The sequence below is a fragment of the Bos javanicus genome, chromosome 25 (genome assembly GCF_032452875.1).
Source record: "Bos javanicus breed banteng chromosome 25, ARS-OSU_banteng_1.0, whole genome shotgun sequence".
NCBI lineage: Eukaryota > Metazoa > Chordata > Mammalia > Artiodactyla > Bovidae > Bos > Bos javanicus.
Window position 1 is genome coordinate 1362760 of NC_083892.1, and position 22683 is coordinate 1385442.

The 22683-nt window shown below is 65.5% G+C and overlaps 6 protein-coding genes across 32 annotated transcripts in view; 3 read left to right on the forward strand and 3 right to left on the reverse strand.

Annotated features, from left to right (window-relative positions):
• Positions 1–4921, forward strand: part of MAPK8IP3 (mitogen-activated protein kinase 8 interacting protein 3) — a 44247-nt gene extending 39326 nt beyond the window's left edge. For 17 of the 18 annotated variants that reach the window (XM_061400724.1, XM_061400719.1, XM_061400718.1 and 14 more), the window contains 13 exons: positions 103–268; positions 487–669; positions 770–959; positions 1058–1174; positions 1247–1327; positions 1417–1484; positions 1599–1747; positions 2076–2247; positions 2323–2436; positions 2606–2644; positions 2827–3006; positions 3114–3263; positions 3357–4921. In XM_061400724.1, coding sequence (XP_061256708.1) covers positions 103–268; positions 487–669; positions 770–959; positions 1058–1174; positions 1247–1327; positions 1417–1484; positions 1599–1747; positions 2076–2247; positions 2323–2436; positions 2606–2644; positions 2827–3006; positions 3114–3263; positions 3357–3478 — 1731 coding nt within the window. In that variant the 3' untranslated portion in view covers positions 3479–4921. The remainder of the gene's footprint in view (positions 1–102; positions 269–486; positions 670–769; positions 960–1057; positions 1175–1246; positions 1328–1416; positions 1485–1598; positions 1748–2075; positions 2248–2322; positions 2437–2605; positions 2645–2826; positions 3007–3113; positions 3264–3356) is intronic. The other variant, XM_061400722.1, reaches the window with a different exon arrangement.
• A 36-nt stretch (positions 4922–4957) lies between these two features.
• Positions 4958–6168, reverse strand: NME3 (NME/NM23 nucleoside diphosphate kinase 3). The gene is made up of 5 exons (XM_061400766.1): positions 6059–6168; positions 5814–5944; positions 5620–5721; positions 5431–5543; positions 4958–5334 (listed from the first exon to the last, which is right to left on the reverse strand). Exons 1-5 carry the CDS (start codon positions 6102–6104, stop codon positions 5217–5219), a joined length of 510 nt encoding a protein of 169 aa, XP_061256750.1. The 5' UTR covers positions 6105–6168; the 3' UTR covers positions 4958–5216.
• Positions 6169–6406: 238 nt separating this feature from the next.
• MRPS34 (mitochondrial ribosomal protein S34) lies at positions 6407–7715 on the reverse strand. Its single transcript, XM_061400758.1, has 3 exons — positions 7316–7715; positions 7125–7167; positions 6407–7036 (listed from the first exon to the last, which is right to left on the reverse strand). The coding sequence occupies exons 1-3, from the start codon at positions 7634–7636 to the stop codon at positions 6744–6746; spliced, it is 657 nt and encodes a 218-aa protein (XP_061256742.1). The 5' UTR covers positions 7637–7715; the 3' UTR covers positions 6407–6743.
• A 63-nt stretch (positions 7716–7778) lies between these two features.
• Positions 7779–13798, forward strand: EME2 (essential meiotic structure-specific endonuclease subunit 2). 5 transcript variants are annotated; one of them, XM_061400749.1, is made up of 9 exons: positions 7779–8004; positions 8182–8318; positions 8674–8766; positions 9393–9484; positions 9651–9744; positions 9875–9990; positions 10139–10328; positions 10409–12704; positions 12823–13798. In XM_061400749.1, the coding sequence occupies exons 1-8, from the start codon at positions 7779–7781 to the stop codon at positions 10577–10579; spliced, it is 1119 nt and encodes a 372-aa protein (XP_061256733.1). In that variant the 3' UTR covers positions 10580–12704; positions 12823–13798. The 5 variants fall into 5 exon arrangements, with proteins under 5 accessions (XP_061256733.1, XP_061256735.1, XP_061256731.1 ...); XM_061400751.1 differs by having other exon boundaries at positions 10143–10328; XM_061400747.1 differs by having other exon boundaries at positions 9651–9990.
• Positions 11051–16700, reverse strand: SPSB3 (splA/ryanodine receptor domain and SOCS box containing 3). Of its 6 annotated transcripts, none has more exons than XM_061400756.1 (7): positions 16614–16700; positions 15278–15415; positions 12570–12744; positions 12308–12495; positions 12121–12223; positions 11922–12047; positions 11051–11830 (listed from the first exon to the last, which is right to left on the reverse strand). In XM_061400756.1, exons 2-7 carry the CDS (start codon positions 15401–15403, stop codon positions 11511–11513), a joined length of 1038 nt encoding a protein of 345 aa, XP_061256740.1. In that variant the 5' UTR covers positions 15404–15415; positions 16614–16700; the 3' UTR covers positions 11051–11510. The 6 variants fall into 6 exon arrangements, with proteins under 6 accessions (XP_061256740.1, XP_061256741.1, XP_061256739.1 ...); XM_061400757.1 differs by lacking the exon at positions 16614–16700 and adding an exon at positions 16099–16182; XM_061400755.1 differs by having other exon boundaries at positions 11051–12047.
• Positions 16701–17039: 339 nt separating this feature from the next.
• Positions 17040–22322, forward strand: NUBP2 (NUBP iron-sulfur cluster assembly factor 2, cytosolic). Its single transcript, XM_061400761.1, has 7 exons — positions 17040–17142; positions 19868–19986; positions 20091–20289; positions 20907–21061; positions 21181–21291; positions 21395–21464; positions 21763–22322. Exons 1-7 carry the CDS (start codon positions 17127–17129, stop codon positions 21906–21908), a joined length of 816 nt encoding a protein of 271 aa, XP_061256745.1. The 5' UTR covers positions 17040–17126; the 3' UTR covers positions 21909–22322.
• Positions 22323–22683: the final 361 nt, after the last annotated feature.

Genomic DNA, 22683 nt, shown 5'->3' on the forward strand with positions numbered 1-22683 from the left:
CATGGGCAAGGCCAGATCCTGAGAGATTGTGGGGCCCCCTTACCGGCCCCCGTTGCTGCCAGAATAGTGGGTGCCCCAGCCTGTCCCTGTGCTTGAAAACAGGCCAAGGAGCTTCCCGAGGCAGATGCCACCTCCAGCCGTGTGTGGATCCTCACCAGCACGCTGACCACCAGCAAAGTGGTGGTCATCGACGCCAACCAGCCGGGCACCGTTGTGGATCAGTTCACCGTGTGCAATGCCCACGTGCTCTGCATCTCCAGCATCCCTGGTGGGTGCTGGGTCCCCAGGGCGGGCATCCAGGGGGGAGCTCACCGCCCCGTCCTGTCGCTGACAGAGGTGGAGACCCCAGTGCGGCGCTCACCCGGGACAAGGAGATGGGGTGGCGTCACAGGCAGCCCCTCCCCTCCCAACACCCACACTGGGACTGGAGCTGGGGGGTGTCACGGGGGCCCCTCAGAGCTGGGTGACGGCTGTGACTCCCTCCAGCCGCCAGCGACGGCGACTACCCTCCAGGGGAGATCTTCCTGGACAGCGACGTGAACCCCGAGGACTCAGGCGCAGATGGGGTGCTGGCTGGCATCACGCTGGTGGGCTGTGCCACGCGCTGCAATGTACCACGCAGCAACTGCTCCTCCCGGGGGGACACCCCGGTGCTGGACAAGGGCCAGGGTGAGTCCTGGGCCCGGGGGACACCCCAGTGCTGGACGAGGGCCAGGGTGAGTCCCAGGCCAGGCCCGTGGCCATCTCCTCTCACCCCTCCCTTCCACAGGGGAGGTGTCGGCTGTCGCCAATGGGAAGGTCAACCCGGCTCCATCCACGGAGGAGGCCACGGAGGCCACGGAGGTGCCAGATGCAGGGCCCAGTGAGGCAGAGGCAGCCGCCGTGAGGCCCGGGCCCCTCACAGAGCATGTCTTTACGGACCCGGCCCCCACCCCACCCCCCAGCACCCAGCCTGACAGGTGGGCTCTCTCAGGATGGGGCAGTGGGAGTTGGGAGGACTGGCGGGGGCGGGACCAGGCTTCCGTGGACCTCCCTGGAGCCGCCATCCTCCCCACAGTGAGAACGGGCCAGAGGCTGACGTGAGTGGTGTGCAGCCCGAGCCGGAGCCCAGCGGGGACCCCGCGGGCAGCACCAGTGCCGCGCCCACCATGTGGCTGGGAGCCCAAAACGGCTGGTAGGCAGGGTCGCAGGGGTCGGGGTGGGGAGGGCACCCTGGGCACCCCCGCCCACTGGCCTCCTCCTGCAGGCTGTATGTGCACTCGGCTGTGGCCAACTGGAAGAAGTGTCTGCACTCCATCAAGCTGAAGGACTCGGTGCTGAGCCTGGTGTGCGTGACCCCGCCGGGGCGGGTGGGCAGGGAGGGCCAAGGGCGGTGGCCTGAGCCCAGCTCACCACCCACCTGCCCTCCTGTCACAGGCATGTGAAGGGGCGCGTGCTGGTGGCTCTGGCCGACGGGACCCTGGCCATCTTCCACCGGGGTGAAGGTGAGACCTGGCTTGAGGGTGCGGGGGGGCCTGACATCCCCTCAGGGCGTGACCCCCCCACGTGAGCAGAAGCAGCGCAGCCAGGCCTGAGCAGGGCTCGCGGGCTCTCTGCAGACGGCCAGTGGGACCTGAGCAACTACCACCTGATGGACCTGGGCCACCCGCACCACTCCATCCGCTGCATGGCCGTCGTGCACGACCGCGTCTGGTGTGGCTACAAGAACAAGGTGCACGTCATCCAGCCCAAGACCATGCAGATCGAGGCGAGTGCGGCAGGGCTCCCCATGTGGGGGCTTCGTGGGGTTGCAGGAAACGCCCTCAGTGGGGCAACTGGTTCGTCTGAGGTCATGGGCCAGCATAGGGCGGCTGGGCTATGAAAGCCTGTCTGCCTGGAGCCCGCCTGCTGCTTCCCCCTGACCCAGCAGTCACAGTCTGCGCAGGCCCCAGGCACCTCCCTTGGCACAGCTGTGGGGAGGTCCCGGGGCCCCCAGAAGGAGAGGGCAATGAGGCCCTGAAAGGTGGCCGTGAGCTGCCTCTGCTGTGGCAGCTTCAGGGATTCTGCCCCGTTGACGGGCTGCCCTGACCCCACAGAAGTCGTTCGATGCCCACCCACGGCGGGAGAGCCAGGTGCGGCAGCTGGCATGGATTGGTGACGGGGTCTGGGTGTCCATCCGCCTGGACTCCACACTGCGGCTCTACCACGCCCACACCCACCAGCACCTGCAGGACGTGGACATCGAGCCCTACGTCAGCAAGATGCTGGGTGAGGGCGGCCGGCCAGCGTGTGGGGGCGGGGGTCCCCCAAGGCCACCTCGCTGACCACCCCCCGCCCCCACAGGCACGGGAAAGCTGGGCTTCTCCTTCGTGCGCATCACGGCCCTGCTTATCGCGGGCAACCGCCTCTGGGTGGGCACCGGCAATGGAGTCGTCGTCTCCATCCCCCTGACCGAGAGTGAGTGCCCCAGGTGCCTGCAGCGCCGGTGGGCGCACATCAGGGGCCCGGGTGGGCGCGCTGCCAGGCCACGGGCGGATGTGGGCTGCCCGGGCACAGCCCCCTTGGCCCAGTTCCTCTGTGACCACCTGTCTCTCTCCCTTCCTTGCCCTGCCCTCACCCTCCCCAGCCGTGGTCCTGCACCGAGGCCAGCTCCTGGGGCTGCGAGGTGAGTCCAAAGTGCCCACCGTCTGCTTTCAGGAGGCCCCCATCCTGGATGCCCTGGGGCTGAAATGGCCTTGCCCTTGGCTCAGCTGAGGGCCCCAAGCAGGCCCCACCCCATCCCTTGCCTGCTGGAAGGCCCACCTGCCCAGTGGGCAGGCTCAGCGCCCCCGGCCCCTCTCTCTTTAGCCAACAAGACGTCCCCCACGTCGGGAGAGGGGGCCCGCCCCGGCGGCGTCATCCACGTGTACGGCGACGACAGCAGCGACCGGGCAGCCAGCAGCTTCATCCCCTACTGCTCCATGGCGCAGGCGCAGCTCTGCTTCCACGGCCACCGGGATGCCGTCAAGTTCTTCGTCTCGGTGCCAGGTGAGCTCCCGGCAGCCCCCCTACCCCACCCCGAGGGCTGCAGCGAGGCCCTGGCAGGAGACCGTGCGGGGTCCCCGCTGCCCTGCTAAGGCTTGTGCCCTTGGCAGGGAATGTGCTGGCCACCCTGAACGGCAGTGTGCTCGACAGCCCCTCCGAGGGCCCTGGGCCCACCGCTCCTGCTGCAGATGCCGAGGCCCAGAAGCTGAAGAACGTGCTGGTGCTGAGCGGCGGGGAGGGCTACATCGACTTCCGCATTGGTGAGGGCGCGCCACGGGGCACAGTGGGGGTGTCCTGGGCAGGCGGCCCCTTCACGGGCAGGCAGCCCCTTCACGCAGCTGTGCTCTCCTCAGGCGACGGCGAGGACGACGAGCCGGAGGAGGGCGCTGGGGACGTCAGCCAGGTGAAGCCGGTGCTGTCCAAGGCCGAGCGCAGCCACATCATCGTGTGGCAGGTGTCCTACACCCCCGAGTGAGCTGTGCCCCTCCACCCTGCCCGCCTGATGCCGCCCGCACCTGTACATACGCCCCGCCCACCTGCCCACCGCCGCCTCGGGGCGGCCAGGCGCCCGTCCACCCCACTTCTGACCTCTCAACCTGCAGCTTTCACCTGAGGCCCGGGGCCTCCCCCTGCGAGCTGGCAGAGCAGTGGGTCTGGCTGGGGGTGGGGCGGGGAGCAGGCAGCGTTCTGACCAGGGAGGCGCAGAGCCTCTTGGAACACCAGCTCCCCAACAGCTCCTGGCCGGCACCTGGCTCTAAGTCCTCCAGGCCCAGGGCACTGCAGGGCCAGAGCGAGACAGAACCCCAGTGGGGGTCAGGCCAGGGCACACCCCTACAGGTGGCCCTGGCTCCACCCGGAGCCTCCCACTCCCATCACGCTCTCCCAGGGTCCCCCCGGGGGACAAGCAGGGACTCAACCCTGCTGCGTCTTCCCACCCTTGGTCCACTTGCCTTTGACTGCTGTCCACAAGAGCAGGGCTCCAACCCTCAGGGAGCTGGCCCAGCTGCTCACCTTCCCTGGGCTCCCTCCACCCCGACCCCTGCCACCCTGGGAACTGGCATGAAAGCACGTAACCAAGCTTCCTGGGGCAGCTGCTCGAGAAGACAGAAAGACAGACAGACGCCCTCATCCCGCTCGAGCCCTGTGATCGTCCCGTGTGCTAGGCCCTCACTGACCCGTGTCTTCCCCTCCCTGCTGGCTCAACCTGGGCAAAGACCCACCTTGTAGGAGCAGGCCCCTTGAGTCCCACCCCTCTCGGAAGCCCCTAGGGTGGAATTTCTCAGGCTGCCAGGGCAGGCCCAGGCCTCAGGAAGAAGGGGTTGGTTGGGGGGGGGGGGGCTGGCCTCTCCTGGGGTCAGTCCTTAGATGTAGGCTCAGCCTCAGGGTGATGGGAAGGAGTGCTCCAGGGCCTGCCTCCGGTGCAGTCTCCGAGGAGCCTGCTCCTAAGACACGCTACTAAGTGCCTGGGGTCGGCGGTGCGACCTGCTCCCATGAGGGCCCTGACGACAGGCTGATGAGCAGAGGCCAAGGAGAGGAGCTGCTAGGTATCCGTGCCTGCTGCTCTGAGGGGCATCGCCCTGGACTGCTACCCTCCCTGCCCAGGCCTCACTCCTGTTCCTCCAGGCACTGGGCAGGGTCGCCCCAGGCCCTGCTGCCCACCCCCTCCCACAGAGAAGCACAGACCCTGGGCAGCTGCCCCCAAGCCCAGCCGGTACCGCTGCAGGCTTCCCCCACGCCCTGCCACTCTCCACTGTGATGTCCGTCAAGTCCCTCTCTGTCCTCAGGGGGCCTGAAGCGACCTGGGGGGAGCCGGGTGGGTGCAGCCAGGGGAAGGGGCTGGGACGATTCTCCTCAGGCTTTGGCCCTGCAAGTGACCCTACGTGTCTGCTCTGTATGTAATAAATGTCTTAACACCATACTTCTGTGTCCCTGTGCCCAAACCAACTGGAGCACAAAAGTTTTCTTCCGTTTATTATAAAAACAAATGCCGGGGCAAGCCAAGTACCAGAGCTGCGCCCTGGTGCGTTTGCAGGCGAGCTGTAAACGGGCGCGGGCTGGGCCGAGGCGCCTGAGAACCCCATCCAGGGCAGGAAGGCAACCAGAGCTCGGCAGGCGGGCCACCCACCTGCCCTCGGGAAGGCTGCTGCGGGGCTACCACAGCTCCGGGGTGGGGCCTGGAGGGGGCGGGGTCAGCCGCAACCCAAGAGGCCCAGCTACTCGTACAGCCAGTGTCCCGCGCTATCCTCCCAGCACAGGAGCTCGTCTGTGCGGAACCAGAGTGCGATCTCGCGGCGAGCGCTCTCCACCGAGTCGCTGCCGTGAATCACGTTCCTGTGCGGGGAGAGGCGGCATGAGCACAGCCCGGAGCAGGCAGAGCTCGGTCAGGGGCCCGCGCAGCCCAGTTGGGAGACTCGGAACCCGACTTACTTGCCGACCTCGATGCAGAAATCGCCGCGGATGGTGCCGGGCGTGGCGTCGGCCGGATTCGTGGCTCCGATGAGCGCCCGGGAAGCGCGTACAACGTCCAGACCCTGCCACACCTGCCGATAGGGTCGGAGGTCAGCGCCGGGTCAGCGTCCCGCCCACCCGCCCGCCCGCCCGCCGGCCGACACTCACCATGGCCACCACCGGCCCGGAGCCCATGTACTTGACCAGGCGCCCGAAGAAGGGGCGCTCGCGCAGCTCGGCATAGTGTTCCCGCAACAGCTCCTCCGAAGCCTGGGGAGGTAGAGGGACAGGCCGCGTGCTCGGGGGATTCTGGCCCCCGGGGCCCCGCCCCACTACCCACGGCTGGGGACTCCGGTGCTCACCTGCACCAGTTTCAGCGCCACCAACTTGAAGCCCTTCCTCTCGAAGCGCCGCACGATCTCGCCCACGAGCCGCCGCTGCACGCCGTCGGGCTTCACGGCCAGGAAGGTGCGCTCGTGCACGCCGGTGTAGGCTGCGGGGACCGGCGGGGTCCGGGCGCGTCAGGCCCGGCTGCACCCCCTCCCCGGCCCGCGCAGCCCGGCCGCACCCCCTCCCTGCCCCGCGTGGCCCGGCCCCCGCCGCTCACCCGCCGGGAAGAGGTTGGCGAAGATGGTCAACACTAGGCAGATCATGATGGCGACGGCGGGGCGCGGGCGGCGCGGGCCCGGGGCGGGGGCGGCGCGCGGACCGGGGCGGAGCCTGTACTTAAAGCGGCCTTGTCGCCGGGAGCCGCAGCCTCGGTGGGCGCAGCGGGGCGGCGCCTGTAGTCCACGCCCACACTGGGACCTCTACGGCCGCGCCCGGACCGCCCCGGTCCCCTCGGGTCTCCGCACCAACGGCCGTAAGCAGCAGTGACAGCCTGTTCCTCCCTGAAGCCCTGCCACCAGCCCGCTTTGGTCCCTCAACCCCAAACTCAAAAGAAGCCACATCCCAGGCTACTTCATGTTCCTTTATTCGCGTTCAGTTTCTGCCCGGGTCGTGGGAAGGGGAGCCAAGGTGGAAGTGACAGGCCAGCACTGGGCTCCACACTTGCTGCCCTGCTGCTTCCAGCGTGCCCCCCAGGAGCCACTTCTGGCAGTCAGATAGATCTGCGAGTTGGGGAAGCCGGGACAGAGGAACCAGGGTGCAGACCGCACCCTTTCTACGAAAACGTAAATCCTCGACAAGTTGGCGGGGAGGTCAGATCCAAGATACCAGGGGGGCTGATTCCGGTGTGACCCAAAGGGGTGCCCTGTCTGGCACCCTTGGGGAAGCCTGCCCGCTCCCGCACTTTAGACTGCAGTGCCCTTGGTCTTTTTCTTCGCCTCCTGATTCTCCGGATAGTCCCAGGGATCAGTGCGTATCCTCTCCAAGCTAAGCATGGGCTCCTCCGTGCTAGGGTCTCCGTTTTTCTGTCGCTCTGCTAGAATCATGGCCCGGAGGAGCGGCGGGTAGGGGACGGGGCGCGGCGTCTCCTCTGGCGCCGGGGTGAAAGAGGTGAAGGCCTCCTCCTCGTGTTTGGGCACCAGCCGCCAGTCGTGGTGCATGACCTGCTCGATCTCCCGGGCCTCACTCTCCGTCTTTCCTGGGGAGAGGAGACGGGGGCCCTCGCTCAGACGTTGCCGGAACAACCTGTTGCGGGCAGCCTCCCCACCGAGTCTCCGACACCTTACCTTTGAAGGTTAGGATGCCCCAAGCCTTCCCATGGTCCAGGTTCTGTAAAGCAAGTGGGGGAGGAGGTCAGCTCGGAAAGCGCTCGCCCAGGGGTCGGGCGACAGGAGACCCCCTCCCACTCGGTGGCGCGCAGGGGAGGCGCCGGAGCCCCGCGGAGCCGGGAGCGGCGCGGAGCTCCCGATGCGCGCACCTGCGCCGTGTAGTCCGGCCGGACACGCGTGAGGCGCCAGTAGCATGGCTCGTCGTGCTGCCACAGCCAGGACTTGCGCGTGACCAGGCGGCCCAGGCCGAAGAACGGAAGGCGGCCGAGCAGCTGCAGGAGCCGACTCTCGCGGCGCACGTCGACCCAGGCTCGCAAGGGCAGCTTGCGGCCCGAGTGCGGCCGTATCAGCGTCTCGTAGTCCAGGGCGTAGCGCACTGAGTCGCGCGGCCGCTCCCGCTGCTCGCGGAGGGCCCGCACACGGCGGGCCAGCTCAGCGATCAGCCGCGGCCGCACCTTCCTGCGCGCCATTGCCAGGGCTGCCTCAGCGGTCGGGCGGAAAGACGCCGCCGCCGCCGCGCGCTGCAGACCCGCCTGGCGCCGGAAGCGGCGGGTGTGTCCCCCGTAAAGAAGTCCGGGCACGGCCGGAAGCGGAGAAGGGGCCGGGCGGGCCATGGCTAGGGCTGGACCCGGGAGGGCCGGGAGCGCCCGCCGGGGCCTGGGAGAGCGGCGGCTCCCGACGTGGGAGATCTCGGATTCGGACGCCGAAGGCCCGGCTGGCGCGGAGACCCCTGCGAGGGGCCGGGACCCGGCTGAAGAGCGCAGGCCGGCGGCCGAGGCGCTGCGGCGGCTGCGGCCCGGGCAGGCAGTGCGTCGCCTGGCGGTGCTCGTGGACCCAGGTACGGAGAGCCGCCCGGGTGGGAGCCCGGCCTTGGGCCCGGTTGGACGGACTCCTCCCTGCGCCTTGGGAGCCGGCCGGGGGTCAGTGCTGGCAGCGCGCTGTCTGGGCGGTGGGTGTCCGGTGCCCGCGCGGGGGAGGGAGCAGTGACCGCCGGCCCCCCTGCGCCCCGTCCCAGCCGTCCTGGAAGACGCCGGTGCCGACACCCTGATGGAGGCCCTGCACGCCCTGGGCTGTGAGCCCCGCGCGGAGCCGCAGCGCCCGGCGCGGAGCCTCCGCTGGAGCCGAGAGAGCCCAGACCCTTGCCCGCGCGGTGTGAGTGTCCCGGGGGTGGGGGCCGAGTGCAGCCCTGGGTTGGGTGTTTCACTTGGCAGAGCTGCTCTGAGAGGCACGTTTCCCAGAGCAGTGAACTGAGAATGGGAGTCGCGGAGCGGGCTGTACAAGGCTGGGACCCAGAGCCTGAAGGAAGGGCCGCGCTGAGGGACCGGCCCTCTCGGCCCGTCCAAGGCTGTGGCCGCAGGCGTAGACGCCTGGCACTCTGGGTCGGTGTTAGTAAAAGTCGGGACGCTGGGCTGGAGAGCAGTCCGGGGAGAACCTGTGTGAGCCCCAGCACTCCTGGGGGCCCGGACTGTGGCCTAGGGTGGGCAGCAGCGCCCCCCATGTTCCCCAGGTGCCCCCTGAGGTGTGGGCTGAGGATGAGCCCCACATGCTGCTGCTGCTGGAGCCCGAAGAGTTTGTGCGAGGCGTCCTCCAGCTGACCCAGGTGCGGTAGGGGAGCAGGCAAAGAGCCTTGTCGGCAGATGGCAGGGCTGGGCGCTCTGCCTTGGGCATCAGGGCTGAAGTGGGGGAAACCGCTGGGCTGTAGAAGCCACGATAGGGCAGGTACTCTTGAGCCCTGAGTCAGAAGTTAGGTGGTCAACTGCGGGTGGGGGCCAGGCGACCAGGGCCGCAGGCTGGCTGTGCAGTCGGCCTTGTGACACCCCACAACCCAGCCCCTCCTGGTGCGAGGAGAAATAGGGATTGCTCTCAGCTGACGTTTGCACCAGAGTGTGTTTAGGTCCGACCCTCTGCCAGACCCTGGACGTCAGGGTTCACAGTTAATCAAGCACCTGTTCTATGCTAGTTAGAGGTGGGCCAGGAATGGGGAGGGGTTTTCAGTCCAAGTCTTCTAGGCGCCTGGGATGTGCCTGGGGACTTTTGTAGACTTTCCTGTGGGAAGCACAGGGCTGGTTTTCTGAAGAGCAGGCTGGGTGGAGGAGTCCACCCCGCCCCTCCCAGCACCGCGGGGTCTTTCTTGGGCTGGCTCCCCTGCTTCCTGCAAGCTGGTGCTGGCCGGTGGACCCCACCTGCCACATCCCCGAGGAACAGGTGAGCCTCCTTGGCTTGCAGGTACGTGGCCCGACCTGTCCTGTGCCCTGGGTCACACCTGAGAGCCCTGCCCGTCCCCACCTAGCTGTCATTGGGCTGGACGCTTACCTGTGGTACTGGTCACCCTGACACCCTTGGCCTGCCTCACCGGGACGGGAGGGTTCAGGGGGAAGGCGGGGTGGCTCTGGGGGCTGGTGTCACAGCTGACCCCCTCCCTTGGGCAGCTCTGGGCGAGGGAGGAGGGTCGGGGGAGGCCAGAGGGACGGTCCATCTGCCCAGGTCTCAGAAGCCCAGCGCCCAGAAGACACAGCAGCCAGAGCATCCAGCGGTCACTCGCGCCGAGGTGGCGGTCGGCTGGCCTGAGGTGGAGGAGGTGAGGCAGTCAGGTGGGCCTGGGGCCTGGTCCTTGGCTGCTGTCCAGGGCACATCGGGGCTGGTGTGGCCCGTGGGGGCATGTGTTGTTGGGGAACCCTGTGCCCCACACCACGGTCACTCCCACCTAGGCCCTGGTGCGCCTGCAGCTCTGGGCAAACGTGGATGTGCTGCTGGTAGCCTCCTGGCAGGAGCTGAGCCAGCACGTGTGTGCCTTCACCAAGGCCCTCGCCCAGCGCCCCTTCAAGTGCGTGACTCTCTCCCTTCTGGGAGCTGCTGGGGGGCCGGGAGCGGCGGTGTCCCAAGGCTGAGGGGTCCCAGGCTCTGTTGAGGGGGGGGCAGGGTGCTCGGCAGAGGCAAGGAGCCTCTAGCACCTCCCTGCACCCCTTCCCCAGGCAGGCCCGGGAGTCTGGGGCCTTCCCCTTCTGTACTTCTGGGCGCTGGGCGGCAGGCGAGCAAGTGGCCAGAGATGGCACGGGGCTGCGGCGGGCCTGGTGGCGGCAGGTCAGGCAGTTCAACCGCGTCAGCCCGGCTGTGGCCGACGCCATTGTCAGCGCCTTCCCATCCCCCCGCCTGCTGCAGCAGGTGGGTGCCCACCCTCACCCAGACCCTGGGTACAGGGGCCGGCTCCCAAGGCCTGCTGCTCACCCCTGCACCCGCCCTAGGCGTACATGGCCTGTGGCACCGAGCAGGAGCGCCTGGGCCTGCTGGCCGACCTCCCGGTGAAGACGGGCAAGGGTGTGCCGCCCCGCAGGGTGGGGCCCGACCTCTCCCGCCGCGTCTGCCTCTTCCTGACCACCACTGACCCCGACCTCCTGCTGGACCTGGGCTCCTGACCACGCCTCCCCTGCCTGCAGGCAGGAGAGAACACAGCTGCCCGGGGGACCTGTGGGAAACCACGGGGGTGGTGCGCCCCACACCCCGGGCTCTCCGTCGGGTCTGACCCCGAGCTGGGGGATGAGGGGGCAGCAGAGAAAAATCTTGCATAACTGGGAGGAGAAGTGGAAATTCTTTTCTCGCCTGTGTAAGGTCTAGAGACGGTAGGGGGCGGGGCTCACATGCCCTAGGTGTGCACCCTGGCCTAGGGGCTGGTAGACAGCTGGCACTGGCAGGAAGGGCTGCAGGGGCCTCGGGTCCCACAGGGGAAACTCCCATCACTGGGAGGCTGGGGGGGAGCACCTTCATTTTTAAGACAAGCTTTAGAGGGAGGAGAAAACCAGGCTACCTCTCCCCAGGGTATCGTGAGGCCACAAGAGGAGACAAGTGCAGACACCTGTGAGCCCCAGGCCTCACTTTGACCCGCTTCGTTCTATAGGCAGCTGGACATCAGACTTAGAGTTTATTATGGTCGCTTTCAGCCTCAGACAGGAGGAACAGAGCTGACAACATGCAAAGCAAGTTAAGAAAAACCTGAGGCCGGTGGTGGCAGGGAGAGCCAACCTCTCAAGGAGCATCCTCCTTGCAGGCAGCAGCCCACAGCCCCACAGCCCCACAGCCCCTCCCCTGCCAGCCCCCCAGACCTGAACCCAGATGCGCTTGGGCGGCAGCTGTTCTCACGCCCAGCACCGGAGCAGACAGGCTGGGTCTCGGGGTCACAGGGCTGACAGCCCGGAGCCCCCACAGCGAGGCCCATCCCAGCCTCAGGCAGCAGAGGGGCAGCGGGACAAACCTCAGCTCGGTCCTCCCCTCGGCGGCCATGGGGCAGTTCACAGGCAGGGGCGGGGACCTCGCTGTCCCAGCCCCGGGGGGTCTCGATGAGGGAGCAGGCTAGGTCCTTCGGCAGCGCTTCCGCTGGCAGCGCCGGGGCTCAGGGCCGTTGGCCGTGGGCGAGGGTGCCGGGGGTTGGCGGCTCATGCTCAGGACCCAGCCCAGCTTGTGGTGCAGCACCTGTTTGAGGCCAGGTGGCAGGGGCAGGCCCTCGAGCGTGTCCCCCGAACCGGGCCGCAGCTGGCGCAGGCGGAAGCAGCACAGGTACTGCAGGGAGGTAACGCTGGCGCACGAGCGGATCACCTTCATGCTGCTCTTGGCCGCCGTGGAGCACACCATCGGGTAGAACCTCTTGTTCTGCAGCTGCGTGGCCGCCACACCTGGGGCGGGGGGTAGGAACAGCCTCAGGGCACTCAGCCCCCCAGGGGCTCTGACCCTGCTCCCTGGGGCCACAGGAGGTCTCAGCCTCACCTATGCACTTCCTGTTCTTGAAAAAGGTCAGCGTCCCATGCCAGGTGTCCAGGTGCACGCCGATGATGGAGCCCTGGCCGAACCTCGAGGAGAAGCTTGTCTTGTCACCCTTGTGATGGAGGAGGCCTGGGGGCAGCGGGGTCGGGGTGAGCCCCGCGGCCTGGGGGCCCCCAGCCCCGCCCACCCGGGCCCCACGCACCCGTGTAGGAGAGGCCCCAGCTGTCCTCATCCCGGCCGAGTAGGCTGCAGAACGTGTGGTGGTACTTGTCCAGGTCCACGTCCGACGTCCCGATGCCCACCATCTGGGAACAGGGGGGCGGGCAGAGGGGGCAGGGGACCGAGGCGCCTGGCAGCACCCCCACCTCCCGGCCCCACCGGCCACTCACCATGTCCGTGCCATAGACGGGTGACGTCATCTTGATCTCCCAGAAGTGCTGGCCCTCCCCCAGCTCCTTGGTGCCCCGGATGGCCGCCGTGCCGCAGCTGTACTCCATGTGGAAGCTGACCTTCCGGTTGTCACAGCTCAGCAGGGTGGCCGAGGACTTGTTCAGGTCATCCCAGACCCAGTCGAAATCTGCGAGAGTGAGAGGCCCCGGCTGAGCCCTGGCCCACCTGGAGGCCCTCCGCCCACTGTGGCCCTGCACTCACACTCATCCTCCTCGCCGCAGCGGCAGTCCCGCCCCCGGTGGGCGGTGTGCAGGCTGCCGCAGAAGGCCTCGCTCTGGCTGTCACAGTCGCAGAAGGACTCCCCGGTCACGGGCACGGCGCTGGGGATGGACGACGGTAGGGACGCACACTCGGGGTCGGAGTCTGAGTCGCTGTGCTGAGGGACATGGGAGATGTTGCCGCCCGACCTACCGGCACTGGCCCAGACACCCTCCATCCACCTGCCCCGCTGCAGGTCCATGGGTCAACAGCCGGACGTCCGGAGGAAGGGACCTGGGGCTTGGCCTCCAGAGGACCACCCCTGGCCCCGGGGCACAGCCAGCCACTGCAACCATGGACACCTCTTCCGGCCTCCTCCTCAAAGGCCGACCACGAGGAAGCTTCCTGGGAATGGAGTCAAGAGCCCTGGAGGCCCAGTGGCTCATCAGCCCCTGGCAGGGCTGCACGCTCAGCCATCCCTCAAGGTCAAGAGCTCCTAGGTCACGGATACACAGGGGAGCCCGTGGCAAAGCCCACCACTGACCTAACGAAGGCAGCTTGGTCTCCCCAGAGCAGCAGCTGGGCTCCTAGGGCCCGATCGCCATCACAGGGCCTGCACACCCGGCCCAGATTGCAGCTTCCCCATCTGTGCCCAGGGCAGCTCAACCCCCGTCACAGGGCCCTGCTGAGGGAGCCCTGCGGTCGCATGCCCTCTGCACGGGGGCTCAGTCCTCACAGGAAAGACTCCAAGCCTTAGGGGCCTGATATCAGCCCAGCACCAGACGCCAAGGCTAAGCTGGTCAGGTTCCGGAGACCAACTGACCAGACCCTCCTGAAAGCCAGCTAGAGTGCCTCCAAACGCCCACCTGGGCTCCAGACCCTGGCCAGCCAGCGAGGGCCCAAGGCACAGACCGCTTCTATGTGCCTGTGCTGAGCCCTCCCAGGTTGGCCTGGGCTCCTGGTCAGGCTCAGGCCTCCACCCTCACTCTCCTGGCCTCTGGGTGCCCCTCTGGCCCAAAATGCCCTCTGCACAGCAGTCCAGTGGACCTGTTCAGACCTGAGATTCTGCTGCCCTGAGAGCAAAGCCCACAGACTTACCCTCCTCAGACAGCATCAGCGCCCCCACCCGGCTCCCTGTCCTGCCCACCCTTGTCCCCTTGGGGTCAGGGTGGGGTCTGTTCACCCCTGGATCTCTCTTGGATACCAGTTCAAAGAGGCTCTGCCAGGCCTGAGTTCTGCGTCCTCTTCCTTCCTGTCGGCTCCCTGCTCACCTGCCTCCTCCCCCAAGGATGGAGTCCCTGCTCGATCACACTCAGCCCTGAGTAGGAGGGAAGCAACGCAGAGGCCAGGCAGTGAATGAGGAGGTCAAGCCCATCAGAGACCTGCACCCGCGGAAAGGCTGAGGGACCCCAGCACCCGGCTCTTGGGGAACAGGCAGGCCCCCTGCTGTGGGAGGATACACCCCTCCCCGAGCCAGTGCGCAGACCTGAGCATTGCTGGCCCTGGAGTTCCCAAGCTTGGCATCCAGCATGTAACCCCCTGCATGGAGGGCAGAACTGGCCTCTCCACAAGCTGCACAGAGAGCTCAGAGCAGCAGGGGCAGCGATGTGTGCATGTAGCCTTCAGGGCTGCTGGACAAGAGGACAAGCTGCAAGTGTGTGTCAGATACCGCGCCTCCAGCCCCTGGATGCCTCCCGCATCCCACAGCAATGAGCCAGCAAGGCAGACGCAGGCAGGAAAGACTGCCCGGGCCACGTGGTCAGTGGGAGCTGGAGGCGGGACAGGAATGCAGGCCGGGGCCTCTTGCTGGCCTGGGCAGGGAGCTAAGGGAGGCCTGGGAAGGGGGCCCAGGATACCACCAGCTCCAGTTCCGCCCCAAAGCCTGGTGGTTCCAGGTTCTCAGCTGCCCTCATGCTGGAGGTGGCGGGGAGAGACATCTGTCCCCCCAGACACCTGGATAAGCCAGGGCACCAAGGCTGGGTGAGGTTAACAGACCAGAGCCAAGTCAGAGATCCCCAAGAACAGCGGCAGTGACTCAAGGCAGAGCCCAAGCCCACCTCTGCCCTGAGAGGTTCAGGAGCCTGACTGCAAGGCTCCCCACGGCAGACACAGAGTGCACACAGCCCCCTGCAGGGTCAGTGCGACAAGGCTCCGGCTGCAAAGCCCCAGGTCCCTCAGGAACCTGCCCAGCAGACAGACAGCTGAGCCGCCCTCCTCATGGCCTCTGTGTTCCTGGGCCTTGCAGAGCTCAGGATCCTGAGCACAGGAAGGCACAGTAATAGTGGTTGTCTTTAAGAATCAAAGTTCTTTTTTTCAGGTGCATATACACAAATACAGAGCACAGACTTCAACAGGCAGAGGAAATGTCCAAAAAGTTGCACTTGGAGATAACAATAACCACCCTTGTAATCGGCTGAGTAGATGGAACGGAAACGTTTTTGTTAAGTGAACTGACCGAAATACCCACTGACACCCACTACAGAGAAACGTATCTGCCTTGGGGTCCTACCACACAAGGCCACGTGTGCCCTTAACTGGTGTGAAGTGCTTGGGAGAGCAGAAACAGCATGTGCAGCGACTGGTCCAGCCAAGATGATCTCCTCCTCTGCCCCCAGGGCCATCTTTCCCTTCCCATCTCAGTTCAGGCAGTGCCTGCCCTAGGGGTCTCCTCACTTTTGTCCAGCCATGCCGACCTCACCCACTGGACCTACCTGCCCATCAGAGTCGTAGCCCCAGTTGGCAGTCCCTGCCAGAGCGACAGCCCGGGCATCCGCATCTCGGCGGGCTGCACTCAAGACAAAATGCCATGCTCTGCTGCTCCGCGGGCGCCTGGCCATGGTGGACAGGAGCTGGAAGAAACCACAGGGTCGGAGCAGAGAAAGACACAGCACACCAGTAGGTCCCGCAGCCTGTGCCAGCCCACCCAGGTCTAGAACTCTCTTCACAAGCTTGTACCTCGCTCCAGGATCCAAGCACCTTGATGAAACTCAGATAGAGAGCGTGGAACACCATCCAGACATCCATGACTCTCAAAGGTCCCTCTCTGAGTTTGGCCTCAGGAACCCAAGTGTCCTGCCTACCCGTCCCTCGGGAATCTCAAGCCCTGCCTGCCCTTCCTCCAGTGTCTAGTTTGACAAATGGCATCTCCATTCTCCCAGTTCCTCATGCCAGACACACAGCAGTCATCCCAACACCTCCTCCCACCACGGCCCTCCACGCCCCACACCACCTCCAACGGTGTCCTGAACCATCTGCCGCCACCGCGCCTCCCCCACCCCCGCACGACTCCTCCGCTCCGGCTCCGCCCACTTCATTCACTACAACCCAGCTTTTTCGAAACACAAATCTTAAAAAATTTTGAATTACCAAGTTATAAACTTCTCAGGGCTTGCCACTGTTCTCCGGATAAAATGCAAAATCCTACCAAGCCCATCAAGTTCCGGCCCTGTTCCGGCTGCTGGTTCTTTCCAGCCCTTTGCCCAGAACGCTTTCCCCTCCCCTCTTTGGCTCTCAACTTCCAAGCCTGACTTACAGTTACAAGTCGATCTCTGGGATCTTGTATTGAAATTCCCCAGGAGGACCGGGACTGTCCCCCGCCACGATCCCGAGGGATGGCAAGGGACGCGCGCAGGCACAGCTTTTGAGGGATGGGAGCCCGTCTGCAGACCCGGGTTCGCTACTGGAGCCGGCCACGGCGGGCCCGGCCTAAGCCCCGCCCGCCACCGCCACGGCAACAGTAGGCGCCAGGCTGTGCACGCGGGATGCACGGCCCCGAGACAACACCGCTGCAGCAGGGGTCGCTTCCCCGTCGGGTATCGCACTAAGGGTCGGCGAAGTCGCGGGGTTCCTCCCACCCGCCGCCCCGCCCGGCCTGCGGCGCAGAGCCTCGCCCGCCTCTTCTGGCTCCGCCGCCGCCGCCGGAACAAAGGCGCGCCGGCCGCGCCGCCCGCAGCTCCGCGAGGCCAACGGGTGCGGTGGGGTCCCGACCCAGGCAGGGCAGCAGGGCCCGGAAGACCCGGGGAGGAGCGGCCGAGGCCCGCCGCTCACCTGCAGCCGCTCTGCGCCGCCGCGCTCAGCCGGGCCAGCCGTGACCTACTTTCCGCTCCGGAGCAAGACGTAAACAATCCCCGCCCCGCGGTCCGCCCCCGGCGCCGCATTGGCCCCGCAGTGCACTTGACTTCGGCGTTCGAAAGAGGGGCGGGCCCCGCTGCACACGCCTCTTGCTGAGAGGCTGCTGAGCCTGTCAATCCTAGCTCGACGTCCTCATTGGCCACATCTGAAGCGGCTGGAGACAAGTCTCGCACGCCTATTGGACATGGGGCGGGCAAACGAAGCGGTCCCATGCTGGGGCGTTGACACGGAAGTGGGTCCCTGTCCGGTACGCCGTCTGCGCCGGAACCTGCGTGCACCCCTTGCGCAATCTGATTGGCTAAGGTAGCGCGCGTGGGCCTATCAAAAAGAGCCGAGGCGGGTTCGCGTTGCCCATTGGCCCGAAGGCGCTTCACTCAGATTGGAGGGAGGCGGGCTGCGAGGGGGAGGACGCGGGGCGAGCAGGGGAGGATGGAAGCTGCTGCGGGTGAGTGTGCGTGGCCGCGGGGCGTTGCGGGTCGGCGGGCGCCGAGGCGAGAAGGAAAGGGCAGACCCGCAGCTGCTAGTCGCGGCTCCGGGTTTCAGCACACCATCTTATTTGCGGTATAAAGTTCTCAGAGGTGCGCGCACGTGTCATTACGGCGCTTAGAAAGAAGTCTTACTTGAATAAGGCGCTCTAAGAAGGAGAAACCTGAACGTCACATTCTGTTTTTTGTAGAAGTTTTATTCTGATTTCCTAAGCCTTTTTTTTTTTTTTTAAATAAAATCTGCATGGAACCCAATGTATACCTTGGGCACAGCCGGATTCGCACAGATTCAGTTAAGTCGCTCAGTTATGTCCGACTCTTTGCGACCCCATGAATCCCAGCACGCCAGGCCTCCCTGTCCATCACCCACTCCCGGAGTTTACCCAAACTCATGTCCATCGAGTCGGTGATGCCATCCAGCCATCTCATCCTCTGTCGTCCCCTTCTCCTCCTGCCCCCAATCCCTCCCAGCATCAGGGTCTTTTCCAGCGAGTCAACACTTTACGTGAGGTGGCTAAAGCTGAGTTTCAGGTTCAGCATCAGTCCTTCCAATAAACACCCAGGACTGATCTCCTTTAGGATGAACTGGTTGGCTCTCCTTGCAGTCCAAGGGACTCGAAAGAGTCTTCTCCAACACCACAGTTCCAAAGCATCAATTCTACGGCACTCAGTTTTCTTCACAGTCCAACTCTCACATCCATACATGACCACTGGAAAAACCATAGCCTTGACTAGATGGACCTTAGCCACATTATTTTCTAAAAGACTTCGGGTCTGATATCTTGAGCAGAAAGTGTTTACAACGCTGGATTCATCCATCAGATTATAAACATAACACTGGATAGAAAAATTAGAAGAAGCTTGTTATGGTAAGGGCACACTTGCTGCAAGGTGAGGGGAATGGTTTCTGGGTTGATGATGAATACTTATTTTAACGAAGAGGCAAATGCACACAGAAATTCGAGAAGCCTCACGGGCTATGCAGTAAACCTCCCTGTGCCCAGAGGCAGCTTCTGTTGTCAGGTGCTTGTATCCTATTGGAGAGATTCTTTACATACAAAGACTCCCATACTTGTCCGGTGTATCAGGGAGGTGATCTTGATTTGGGTGGACTTAAGGCTTGATTGGTTGGTCCTCTCATCCACACGTGGGATCCTTCACTTCCTCTGTGGGGAGACACTGCTTTCCTTTGCCCCTTCTGGGCAGCCTGTCCCCTGTAGTAGTATGCATTTGATTTGTCATCATTTATAAGCCTTTGAGTTTACTTAAGGCAATGGCGCCCGCTCCAGTACTCTTGCCTGGAAAATCCCATGGATGGAGGAGCCTGGAAGGCTGCAGTCCGTGGGGTCGCTGAAGGTCTGACATGGCTGAGGAACTTCACTTTCACTTTCATGCACTGGAGAAGGAAACGGCAACCCACTCCAGTGTTCCTGCCTGGAGAATCCCAGGCAAGCTTAGCTGCTCTGTGGCATGTGAGATCTTCCCACAGCAGGGATCGAACCAGTGTCTCCTGCATTGGCAGGAGGATTCTTCACCACTGAGCCACCAGGGAAGTCCCCCCCTCCCCACTACTTTCTGGTATTAAAGCAGTTTAAGTAATAGCCTTTTAAGTCATCACGGTAGCCTGAGGCAGGTGGCCGAGGCTTGTGTTTGTTGGCAGTGACCCGCGGCTGGGGGATGGTGCCCTTTCCTTGTCACCGTACAGGATCTCCAGACGGAGACCCAGGACAGGCACTGCACCGCCTTACGCCCGCGGCCTGTGGAGAGGCCAGGTGCACCCTGAGTTCCTTCTAGGGACCCTTTGGTGGCAGCGGCCTTTGAACCTGTCCATGAGAGATGGGTCAGGAGGGAGACAGTGTTCACTCACCTCACACTGAGCCCTTCCTGGGGAGCCGGGGTGCAGGGAGGCTGCGGGAGTGAGCAGCTGGCTGCAGGCCAGGCAGTACTCTCCGTGGTGAGGTCCTCAGGGCTCTCTGCAGGGGCTGAGGGTTGTTTGTACACAGATGGCGCCTCTGTGGGGTAGCAGGGGTGGGAGTCGTGTGTTCAGGGTGGCATTTCAGGCTCACTGGGAGGAACAGGAGCTGGGGCAGAGTCTGCCTGGGGTCTGGCACTGGCACTATGGCGCCCTGGGGGTACCCAGGGTTTCTTAAGGCGAAACTGAGCCATCCGAGTGACCTGACTCCTCCGCCCTCACACGGTGTGGGTGCCTCCTGAGCCGGAGGCCGGGGCTGCTAGGAGGGCCGCTTCTGCCCCCAGAGGAGGGCACTGCCCCCCTGGGGTCAGACCTGGAGGTGCTGGCACAGGGGCCGGCAGCACGTTGGTCTCCACCCTCATCCCTTGGAGCCACTGGGAGGTTTTGGCTGGAACTGGCCTCGTGCACGCAAGGTGTGCACGCACTCACGTGTGCACACTGCAGAGCAGAGGGTCTGCTGCATTTCTAGCCGCAGCAGCCCTGCTCCAGACCGAGCGGGGACAACCGTTTCTGAGGAAGCAGTGGTTTGGGTCTGGGGTCTGCTGGAATCCCTCTCACGTGGCCGCATTTGCATGTGTGGTGATGGGGCAGGTCTCAGGACGGCCCTCTCAGGACATGAGTGTAGGAAGTGCCTGGTGACCATGGTGAGTGGGCAGCGGAAGGAAGGTACGAAGGAGACACCCGGCCCTCATCCCCTCTGTCTTTCCGACCAGAGCCTGGAAACCTGGCCGGCGTCCGGCACATCGTCCTCGTCCTCTCAGGAAAGGGGGGCGTCGGGAAGAGCACCATCTCCACGGAGCTGGCACTGGCCCTGCGCCACGCGGGCAAAAAGGTGAGTGCCTCCTGTCTCCTCGCGAGCCCCCGCTCTCTTGGGTAGGCACACAGGGCAGCGCCTGGTCAGAGGCCCTCACGAGCCGCCTGGACGCCCTCTTGCAGGTGGGGGTCCTGGACGTGGACCTCTGCGGCCCCAGCATCCCCCGCATGCTCCGGGCGCAGGGCAGGGCCGTGCACCAGGGCGACAGTGGCTGGGTGCCTGTCTTCGTGGACCGGGAGCAGAGCATCTCCCTCATGTCTGTGGGCTTCCTGCTGGAGCAGCCGGACGAGGCTGTGGTGTGGAGAGGCCCCAAGAAGAACGGTAATGCCACGCCAGGTTGCTTGCTCCCCACCCGCCCCACCACCTCGGGCGCTGGGGGAAAGACTGTTGCCGGTCTTCACTTCCAAGACGCTCCCCCCAACCCTGACCCGTCAAGCCTGCAAGTACGCAGACAGTTGGCCTGGGGAGCGAGAGCGTGAGCCGCAGCCATGAGGCCTTCAGCTGCCTGGTCCTCCCCCGGGCAGGAAGGCGCCCTGTGGGGCACCCGGGCAGGCTCTGGTGCCTCTGCCTCAGCAGACAGGGTTCGGCTCCCTCCGAGGGCCAGTGCGGGGCTGCCAGGTGTGGGAGCAGGCCCGGGGTGGGGGCTGCTCCCAGGCCATGCCTGCCTGGCGTTCCCCACAGGCCATCTCTCTGGGGCACAGACATCTGCCCTTGGAGGATCCCCGCTCCAGCCATCGAACCTAGGGCCTGAGCAGAAGTCCTGGGGGTGCTGGGGAAGGGTCTCTCCCTGCTCCTGGCGCACAGTGGCACACACAGCTCTCCGAATGCAGGTGGGCCCGGGCCCAAAGGTCGCCCTGCCCTGGGGGGAGCGTGGGCCCAGTGAGACCCTGCCTGCCCGCCTGCTACCCCCAACCCTGAGCCTCCCTGGGTCTCCGCAGCGCTGATAAAGCAGTTTGTGTCCGATGTGGCCTGGGGGCAGCTGGACTACCTGCTTGTGGACACGCCCCCGGGGACCTCTGATGAGCACATGGCCGTGGTGGACGCCCTGCGCCCCCACAGCCCCCTGGGGGCCCTCGTGGTCACCACGCCCCAGGTACTGTTCCCACACGGGCGCCTTTGCCCTGGGGCAGACGCTCTGCCCTGTCCTCCTCACCCATCTTGGTTGTTTTCGGGGTACCCACCTGCTGCCCCGGCCCCTTTCCCGGTCTCCAGGCGGTGTCCGTGGGGGACGTGAGGCGGGAGCTGACCTTCTGCAGGAAGGTGGGGCTGCGGGTGATCGGGCTCGTGGAGAACATGAGCGGCTTTGTCTGCCCCCACTGCTCGGTGAGTCCTGGGCGATTGCGGGCATGGGCGGCCAGCTCCCCCCCACCCCGCCCGCCCCCTGCGAGCAGAGAGGATGGAGGTGGACCCCGTGTCTGTGTCCCAGGAGTGCACCAACGTCTTCTCCAAGGGAGGCGGCGAGGAGCTGGCGAGACATGCCGGCGTCCCCTTCCTGGGTGAGTGGGCTGGGGCTGCCACAGGGCCCTGCCCCCCCCGGGGAGAGGGGGCTTCCTCCCACCCCGCCGACTCCCCGCCCCGTGAGAGCTGCCAGCCACAGGCGCCCTGTGCTTTCTTCTGCAGGAGCACCCGGGAGGCGGCAGGGCCTGCTGGGTGGCTGCTGGGCGTCCTGGGGAGGTTGAGCCCGGGAATGGGTCCAGCGGGGCCTCGGCAGTGCTGCCCGTGGGCTCCTGGGCTGAGGGGGTGGACTGGGCCTCCCAGCCTGGCCCTCACCGCCCACTCTCCACCCCCACCCAGGCTCGGTGCCCCTGGACCCCGAGCTCACGCGGAGCCTGGAGGATGGCCGGGACTTCATCCAGGACTTCCCCGACAGCCCCGCCTTCCCCGCGCTCTCCTCCATCGCCCAGAAGATTCTCAGCGAGACGCCTGCGGGGCTCTCCTGACTGAGGCGGGCTGAGCGCTCCTGTGCGCTGTGGGGCTGGAGGTCTGGAGCAGGGGCCCAGCCAGGCCCTGTGTGCCCCTCTCCCCACGGGGCCCACCCTGGACATTTGCGGAGCTTCGGCAGCATCTCGGCTGAGCCACCGACAGTGAGTGGCTCTGCCCAGTCACCCAGGGATGGCATGGGGTCCCTGCGCTGTGGCCTGCCCTCCCTGCTGGCACAGCTTGGTACCCCTGTGGCCCAGACAGACTGCTGCTCCCGACAGCCAAGTCGTCACGTTGTTCATGCACCACAGAGCTGGTGCGTCTGGAATCTTGCCTGGCCTGCTGGCCCGGAATCCCAGTGAAGGAGGTGACACCCAGTCAGGGGTCAAACTTGTAACTCAGAGGAGCTGAAATAAACGCATCACACAGCCATGTTTACATGTCTGACCTTTCTAGAGCATTCCGCCCGGACCCCGTGTCACCATGTCCTATGCAGACAGTGTCCACCCCCGAGTCCCAGAAACTGGCCAGCAGTCCTGCTGTGTGAGTGGCCAGGCTTGGCCCAGAGACAGCCGAGGGCCTGCCCCAGGCCGGGGGCCAGGCTGACGGGCAGGAGAGGCGAGTGTGGAGCGGAGCCCCGGGCCTCTTCCCTGCGTGGGTCCTGGGGAAGCTGGGATGCATCCTGGGTGGTGGAACGGCGGCCTGCATGCCACTCTCCCGGGGAAGAGTCTGGGTGCTCTGCCAGGGGTGTGTCCAGGCCAGGGGGCCAGCCCTGGGCCCCCGCTTCCATGGGGG

What these genes read in the sequence shown, in the direction of transcription:
- NUBP2 (XM_061400761.1), top strand. An exon ending in TCGTGGTCACCACGCCCCAG is followed by an intron (nt 21,062 to 21,180) that starts GTACTGTTCCCA and finishes CCCGGTCTCCAG; the next exon opens with GCGGTGTCCGTGGGGGACGT. An exon ending in TTGTCTGCCCCCACTGCTCG is followed by an intron (nt 21,292 to 21,394) that starts GTGAGTCCTGGG and finishes TCTGTGTCCCAG; the next exon opens with GAGTGCACCAACGTCTTCTC.
- NME3 (XM_061400766.1), bottom strand. Translation starts at nt 6,104, where the DNA reads ATGATCTGCCTAGTGTTGACCATCTTCGCCAACCTCTTCCCGGCGG. An exon ending in CGCCAACCTCTTCCCGGCGG is followed by an intron (nt 5,945 to 6,058) that starts GTGAGCGGCGGG and finishes CGGTCCCCGCAG; the next exon opens with CCTACACCGGCGTGCACGAG. An exon ending in CCGGGCCGGTGGTGGCCATG is followed by an intron (nt 5,544 to 5,619) that starts GTGAGTGTCGGC and finishes CCCTATCGGCAG; the next exon opens with GTGTGGCAGGGTCTGGACGT.
- EME2 (XM_061400746.1), top strand. Translation starts at nt 7,779, where the DNA reads ATGGCTAGGGCTGGACCCGGGAGGGCCGGGAGCGCCCGCCGGGGCCTG. An exon ending in GCGTCCTCCAGCTGACCCAG is followed by an intron (nt 8,767 to 9,392) that starts GTGCGGTAGGGG and finishes CTTGGCTTGCAG; the next exon opens with GTACGTGGCCCGACCTGTCC. An exon ending in CTCGCCCAGCGCCCCTTCAA is followed by an intron (nt 9,991 to 10,142) that starts GTGCGTGACTCT and finishes TTCCCCAGGCAG; the next exon opens with GCCCGGGAGTCTGGGGCCTT.
- MRPS34 (XM_061400758.1), bottom strand. Translation starts at nt 7,636, where the DNA reads ATGGCGCGCAGGAAGGTGCGGCCGCGGCTGATCGCTGAGCTGGCCCGC. An exon ending in GGCCGGACTACACGGCGCAG is followed by an intron (nt 7,168 to 7,315) that starts GTGCGCGCATCG and finishes CTTGCTTTACAG; the next exon opens with AACCTGGACCATGGGAAGGC. An exon ending in GGGCATCCTAACCTTCAAAG is followed by an intron (nt 7,037 to 7,124) that starts GTAAGGTGTCGG and finishes TCCTCTCCCCAG; the next exon opens with GAAAGACGGAGAGTGAGGCC.
- SPSB3 (XM_061400752.1), bottom strand. Translation starts at nt 15,403, where the DNA reads ATGGCCAGGCGCCCGCGGAGCAGCAGAGCATGGCATTTTGTCTTGAGT. An exon ending in CTGGGGCCTCTCCTACACGG is followed by an intron (nt 12,048 to 12,120) that starts GTGCGTGGGGCC and finishes CGCTGCCCCCAG; the next exon opens with GCCTCCTCCATCACAAGGGT. An exon ending in CAAGAACAGGAAGTGCATAG is followed by an intron (nt 11,831 to 11,921) that starts GTGAGGCTGAGA and finishes CCCCCGCCCCAG; the next exon opens with GTGTGGCGGCCACGCAGCTG.